Raw genomic sequence first — 8,189 nt, 5'->3', positions numbered from 1 at the left:
AAAATGTATAAAATGTTCAATTTTTGTATCTAAGAATTGAAAATTTAAAACAAGATTCCACGTAAGTAATTAATTCTGTTACCAAAAAATCTAAAAAATACATATACGCAGTTTATTTTTATAGTCATTTTAAGTACAAATTTGGACGAAATTACATATTAAAAACCTAGGATAACTATTTTAGTTATTTTGTTGTGATTGTATAATATTATTCGTGGGTACTTGAAACTTCTAAAGTATACTATTATATATCTATGATTTTACCACGGTTTTTTGTTGATGTATAACGCGTTATAACTTATAAGTACCTAATAGATATTATGATATGATTAATTTGGAATTTATTATAGGTACCTATTATAGGTCAATTTTTTTTTAATACCATAGATAAGTATATATTATATGTCTAATACATAGACTGATATACCGTCTCCGCTCAGAATCGTTTTTCTTATACAGTGATATTATATCATTGAATTCAAATTTAATACTGTCCATTATACAGTGACCCACTTCTAACCTACTGTACAGCAGAGCGACATCCACTTACCCACCTTTTTTTTTTTTGGACAGTTCTTTCTGGTACACTCTGTATAAGTTTTATTATTATTAAAAATATATTCCTACGTAGGTATATACATATGTATATCATATAATAGATACTTAATTTATTATGTGCGATAATTGATGTTAAGAGGAAAACAGAAGATTCTACAATCTAGGTATATGAATGTCACCTATAAAATATCACGACTAAATAAACTAAGAACTATTTAGTAATACATTTAGTCATGAGGTAAGTAAATCTTAAATTGTGGACCACAATGCTACAAGTCTTCTGCCCTAATCATAATATAATTATATTAATAAATTGTAGCTTTTTATAGCATTGTGGCGCAGGTGGTCAGACTGTAATAATTGATAATTAATAATTATTATTTTAGGTTAAGTAAAAATAATATAAAAATGTTTTGTCGCGAATAATGTACCTCGTGAAGACTGAGTAGTTGTAATTGTGTCTCATGATTTTATAATTTATAGTTTGTTTAATAATTATGTATGTAACTTAATAAATACCTTTTGTTCTCAAAACTAATAATTGTTTCGTAGTTTCTATAATACAAATATATAAGCTACAAAGTGGTGACCTCGACGGAGAACATGGCTAACGACGGTCAACAAACACAGCAAGTTCAACAGCCAACATTCATACACCATTTCAAGGCACCGCCATTTTGGGTACAGAATCCGAAAATGTGGTTTACTCAGCTGGAATCCCGTTTTGTCACAGCAAATATCACGGATGACGAGACGAAGTTTCATTACGTTGTTGGCGCGTTAGACGCGGACATACTCACGTACGTATCGGACGTTCTTGAAAGACCGCCGGTAAGCAATAAGTATTTAAAACTAAAACAAGTACTTACCGAACGCTTATCCGAGTCTGAAGAGAAAAAGTTAAAAAAGTTATTACGAGATTTAGAACTAGGCGATAAAAAACCGTCATATTTGCTTCGTGAAATGCAGCAGTTAGCAGGCAACCAGTTAGCCGACGATATGTTAAAAAATTTATGGTTACAGCGTTTACCGTTACAAGTGCAAGCTGTACTCACGACCAGCACAGACTCACTATCTAATTTGTCGAAAATGGCTGATAAAATCCACGAAGTAAGTGAAGTAAGTACCGTTGCAGCTGTGAACATGGAAAAGCAATGCAAATGCCAAACGAATAATTCGCAGTCAGCTTTGGAACTGCAAATTATTTCACTTACTAAAGCAATCGAAGAACTGAGTCAACGGGGCCGTAACAATGACAAGAGAGATGGCAAGCAATACGGACGAACAAGGTCCAAGTCACGTGACCAAAAGGAGATGAGAGACGAACTATGTTATTTCCATTCCAAGTTTAAGGATAAAGCAAGAATCTGTAAAGGCTCATGGTGCAAGATGCACTCAAGCCTCCACAACAAAAAAAACTAGAAAGCAAACCAGTTGAAGCGGCGACTGGTTGTGCAAGCACAACAAACCGCTTATTTGTAACTGATCTCGCCAGCAAACTGAAGTACCTTGTTGATAGTGGAGCAGAAATCTCTGTGGTACCACCTTCAAACGCAGATAAACAAACAAAATCTGATACATTAAAATTATATGCTGCAAATGGTACAGCTATCAACACTTACGGCACAAAAATCATATCATTAAACCTTGGTTTACGTCGACCATACTGTTGGCCGTTTGTTATTGCGGATGTAACTAAGCCAATAATAGGAGCTGACTTATTGAAGCATTTTGGGTTACTAGTTGATTTAAACAATAAGAAACTTATTGATAATTTAACAAAGTTGGTTAGACAGTGTTCAACAATTGAATGCCCAGATGTTGCGATTACAACCGTGCAAGCAAACCATCCATATGCAAGTATATTAGCACAATTTCCATTAATCACTAAACCTTTTTCCAGGACATCTAACATTAATCATGACGTTGTCCACTACATTACAACAAATGGAGCACCATGCAACTCAAAACCACGACGTCTACCACCGGATAGATTAGCAATAGCCAAAAGTGAATTCAAAAACATGGTTGACCTAGGAATTTGTCGACCATCCAGCAGTTCTTGGTCAAGTCCTTTGCATCTTGTTAGGAAGGCGGATAGCAGTTGGCGACCATGTGGAGATTATCGAGCTCTTAACAGTAAGACTGTAGCAGATAGTTATCCAGTACCACATATTCATGATGTAGCATACATACTACAAGGTAAAAATTGTTTTTCTAAAATTGACCTTAATAAAGCATATCACCAGATACCTGTAGCCGAAAGTGATATTCCCAAAACAGCTGTAAGTACACCATTTGGTTTATTCGAATTTGTTAGAATGCCTTTCGGTCTACGCAATGCAGGACAGACTTTCCAACGATTCATGCATAGAGTACTTGAGGGATTAGACTATTGTTTCCCTTACATGGATGATGTACTGGTAGCTTCTGAAAGTAAACTCCAACATGAAGACCACCTCAGAGCAGTATTTGAACGTCTAGACAAGTTTGGATTGTTATTAAATATGAGTAAATGTGTTTTTGGAGCTGAACAAATTGACTTTTTAGGGTATAGTATAAGCAGTTTAGGTACTAAACCACTACCACAAAAAGTCCAAGTCATTCTTAACTACAAAAAACCACACACAGTCAAAGAACTAAGGAAGTTTTTAGGTATGATCAATTTTTACAGACATTTTTTACCAAATGCTGCTAAAAATCAAATACCTACCATTGTTAGCATACCAAAAAGGAAACAAGAAAAACGACAAAACAACAATTGAATGGAACGAACCTGCTGAGAGTGCGTTTCAAGAATGCAAAACATCCTTAGCAAATGCAGTATTATTGGCACATCCAAAGTGTTCAGCGTCACTGGCAGTCAAAGTTGATGCATCAAATTTTGCTGTCGGAGGTGTTTTAGAACAAGAAGAAGAAAAAAACAATTGGAGGCCGCTAGCATTTTTTTCAAAGAAATTAAGCACTGCTCAACAGAAGTATAGCACATATGACAGAGAACTCCTTGCCATATACCTTACTATCAAGCAATTCAAACATATGTTGCAAGGGAGACATTTCATAGTTTGGACAGACCATAAGCCCCTGACATATGCTTTCAACCAAAAACTTGACAAGTGCTCTCCAAGACAATTTAGACATCTAGATTATATTGGACAGTTTACTACTGAAATAAAGCACATACCTGGTAAAGAAAATATAACTGCAGATTTAATGTCAAGAATTGAACAAATAAATGTAAATAAATTGAACTATGAAGAGATATCAAGCGCCCAAGAAGAGGACCAAGAACTTAAAAACTTACTAAAAGGATCTACTAGTCTAAAATTAAGTAAAGTAGAATGTCCTGAGTCCAAGATTTCATTAGTATGCGACACCTCAACAGGTGTAAATAGACCATACATTCCTGTTACTCACCGCAAACTAGTATTTGATATAATCCACGGATTATCTCACCCTGGAGTTAAACCAACAACCAAGTTGATAAAAAGTAAGTTCATTTGGGCAAGCATAAACAAAGATGTTGCTTCCTGGGTAAAAAACTGCATTCCTTGTCAAGCATCCAAAGTCACAAGGCATGTAGTTTCAGCGCCAGCAAATTTTTCAGTACCCACGGAACGTTTCCGAAACATACACATTGACTTAGTTGGACCCTTATCACCCTGCCAAGGATATCGTTATTGTCTAACTTGTGTGGACCGGTACACACGGTGGCCAGAGGTTTTTCCTATGCAGGATATAACGGCTGAAACAGTAGCAAGGGCACTGTATAATGGTTGGATAGTACGTTTTGGAGTGTCAGAAATTATTACTACTGATCAAGGTACTCAATTTGAGTCACTTACCTTCAATAAGACTATCAAACTGTTAGGGATAAAGCGGGTCAGAACTGCAGCATACAATCCGAAAGCCAATGGATTGGTGGAAAGGTTACATAGACAGCTTAAATCGGCAATCAGATGTTATGATTCCAACAATTGGGTAGACATAATACCCAGTGTGTTACTAGGCATGCGCAATAGTGTAAAAGAAGACATAAATTCTACATCGGCAGAGCTAGTGTATGGCAGTACACTACGGTTACCAGGAGAGTTTATTACACCCAGTAATACCCATGAAGACCCTGGAACATACGCTGCCAAATTACGCCTTTGGTTCGATGAGATAAGGCCGACCCCAACATCTGCACACGGAAAAAAAAATATTTTTGTATATAAAGACCTAAAAGATTGTGATTATGTTTTCCTTAGGAAGGACCATGTCAAAAAACCATTGGAAAGACCGTATGATGGACCTTATGAAGTGTTGAAAAGAACAGACAAAACTATGACATTAAGAATCCGGCAAAGAGAGAGTAAAGTATCCATAGATAGAGTAAAACCCGCTTACATTGAAGCACCAATCCAACAACCTTTTAACCAGGGACATGTATCTCAAACGTTACCGATTCATCAACGACCAAACAAAAACCAAAACCAAGTACCTCAAGGAGCAATGAAGGAGGAGAGAAGTGTATCACCTGACCAGAAGACTACCCGTAGTGGCCGAGCAGTACGGTTACCAGTGAGGTTCAGGGACTGACCCTCACTGAAGGGGGAGTATGTGGCGCAGGTGGTCAGACTGTAATAATTGATAATTAATAATTATTATTTTAGGTTAAGTAAAAATAATATAAAAATGTTTTGTCGCGAATAATGTACCTCGTGAAGACTGAGTAGTTGTAATTGTGTCTCATGATTTTATAATTTGTAGTTTGTTTAATAATTATGTATGTAACTTAATAAATACCTTTTGTTCTCAAAACTAATAATTGTTTCGTAGTTTCTATAATACAAATATATAAGCTACAAAGTGGTGACCTCGACGGAGAACATGGCTAACGACGGTCAACAAACACAGCAAGTTCAACAGCCAACATTCATACACCATTTCAAGGCACCGCCATTTTGGGTACAGAATCCGAAAATGTGGTTTACTCAGCTGGAATCCCGTTTTGTCACAGCAAATATCACGGATGACGAGACGAAGTTTCATTACGTTGTTGGCGCGTTAGACGCGGACATACTCACGTACGTATCGGACGTTCTTGAAAGACCGCCGGTAAGCAATAAGTATTTAAAACTAAAACAAGTACTTACCGAACGCTTATCCGAGTCTGAAGAGAAAAAGTTAAAAAAGTTATTACGAGATTTAGAACTAGGCGATAAAAAACCGTCATATTTGCTTCGTGAAATGCAGCAGTTAGCAGGCAACCAGTTAGCCGACGATATGTTAAAAAATTTATGGTTACAGCGTTTACCGTTACAAGTGCAAGCTGTACTCACGACCAGCACAGACTCACTATCTAATTTGTCGAAAATGGCTGATAAAATCCACGAAGTAAGTGAAGTAAGTACCGTTGCAGCTGTGAACATGGAAAAGCAATGCAAATGCCAAACAAATAATTCGCAGTCAGCTTTGGAACTGCAAATTATTTCACTTACTAAAGCAATCGAAGAACTGAGTCAACGGGGCCGTAACAATGACAAGAGAGATGGCAAGCAATACGGACGAACAAGGTCCAAGTCACGTGACCAAAAGGAGATGAGAGACGAACTATGTTATTTCCATTCCAAGTTTAAGGATAAAGCAAGAATCTGTAAAGGCTCATGGTGCAAGATGCACTCAAGCCTCCACAACAAAAAAAACTAGAAAGCAAACCAGTTGAAGCGGCGACTGGTTGTGCAAGCACAACAAACCGCTTATTTGTAACTGATCTCGCCAGCAAACTGAAGTACCTTGTTGATAGTGGAGCAGAAATCTCTGTGGTACCACCTTCAAACGCAGATAAACAAACAAAATCTGATACATTAAAATTATATGCTGCAAATGGTACAGCTATCAACACTTACGGCACAAAAATCATATCATTAAACCTTGGTTTACGTCGACCATACTGTTGACCGTTTGTTATTGCGGATGTAACTAAGCCAATAATAGGAGCTGACTTATTGAAGCATTTTGGGTTACTAGTTGATTTAAACAATAAGAAACTTATTGATAATTTAACAAAGTTGGTTAGACAGTGTTCAACAATTGAATGCCCAGATGTTGCGATTACAACCGTGCAAGCAAACCATCCATATGCAAGTATATTAGCACAATTTCCATTAATCACTAAACCTTTTTCCAGGACATCTAACATTAATCATGACGTTGTCCACTACATTACAACAAATGGAGCACCATGCAACTCAAAACCACGACGTCTACCACCGGATAGATTAGCAATAGCCAAAAGTGAATTCAAAAACATGGTTGACCTAGGAATTTGTCGACCATCCAGCAGTTCTTGGTCAAGTCCTTTGCATCTTGTTAGGAAGGCGGATAGCAGTTGGCGACCATGTGGAGATTATCGAGCTCTTAACAGTAAGACTGTAGCAGATAGTTATCCAGTACCACATATTCATGATGTAGCATACATACTACAAGGTAAAAATTGTTTTTCTAAAATTGACCTTAATAAAGCATATCACCAGATACCTGTAGCCGAAAGTGATATTCCCAAAACAGCTGTAAGTACACCATTTGGTTTATTCGAATTTGTTAGAATGCCTTTCGGTCTACGCAATGCAGGACAGACTTTCCAACGATTCATGCATAGAGTACTTGAGGGATTAGACTATTGTTTCCCTTACATGGATGATGTACTGGTAGCTTCTGAAAGTAAACTCCAACATGAAGACCACCTCAGAGCAGTATTTGAACGTCTAGACAAGTTTGGATTGTTATTAAATATGAGTAAATGTGTTTTTGGAGCTGAACAAATTGACTTTTTAGGGTATAGTATAAGCAGTTTAGGTACTAAACCACTACCACAAAAAGTCCAAGTCATTCTTAACTACAAAAAACCACACACAGTCAAAGAACTAAGGAAGTTTTTAGGTATGATCAATTTTTACAGACATTTTTTACCAAATGCTGCTAAAAATCAAATACCATTGTTAGCATACCAAAAAGGAAACAAGAAAAACGACAAAACAACAATTGAATGGAACGAACCTGCTGAGTGCGTTTCAAGAATGCAAAACATCCTTAGCAAATGCAGTATTATTGGCACATCCAAAGTGTTCAGCGTCACTGGCAGTCAAAGTTGATGCATCAAATTTTGCTGTCGGAGGTGTTTTAGAACAAGAAGAAGAAAAAAACAATTGGAGGCCGCTAGCATTTTTTTCAAAGAAATTAAGCACTGCTCAACAGAAGTATAGCACATATGACAGAGAACTCCTTGCCATATACCTTACTATCAAGCAATTCAAACATATGTTGCAAGGGAGACATTTCATAGTTTGGACAGACCATAAGCCCCTGACATATGCTTTCAACCAAAAACTTGACAAGTGCTCTCCAAGACAATTTAGACATCTAGATTATATTGGACAGTTTACTACTGAAATAAAGCACATACCTGGTAAAGAAAATATAACTGCAGATTTAATGTCAAGAATTGAACAAATAAATGTAAATAAATTGAACTATGAAGAGATATCAAGCGCCCAAGATGAGGACCAAGAACTTAAAACTTACTAAAGGATCTACTAGTCTAAAATTAAGTAAGTAGAATGTCCTGAGTCCAAGATTTCATTAGTATG

General features: G+C 36.6%; 1 protein-coding gene across 1 annotated transcript in view; it reads left to right on the top strand.

The window, feature by feature from the left end:
- Window positions 1-5,430: 5,430 nt before the first annotated feature.
- Window positions 5,431-8,189, top strand: part of LOC103307937 — a 3,645-nt gene continuing 886 nt past the window's right edge. Inside the window, exons 1-4 of the mRNA XM_008180448.1 lie at window positions 5,431-6,116; window positions 6,203-6,477; window positions 6,571-7,427; window positions 7,546-8,058. Coding sequence (XP_008178670.1) covers window positions 5,431-6,116; window positions 6,203-6,477; window positions 6,571-7,427; window positions 7,546-8,058 — 2,331 coding nt within the window. The remainder of the gene's footprint in view (window positions 6,117-6,202; window positions 6,478-6,570; window positions 7,428-7,545; window positions 8,059-8,189) is intronic.

The sequence above is a fragment of the Acyrthosiphon pisum genome, chromosome X (assembly GCF_005508785.2).
Source record: "Acyrthosiphon pisum isolate AL4f chromosome X, pea_aphid_22Mar2018_4r6ur, whole genome shotgun sequence".
NCBI classification, from domain to species: domain Eukaryota; kingdom Metazoa; phylum Arthropoda; class Insecta; order Hemiptera; family Aphididae; genus Acyrthosiphon; species Acyrthosiphon pisum.
This window is presented reverse-complemented; position numbering and strand designations above follow the sequence as displayed.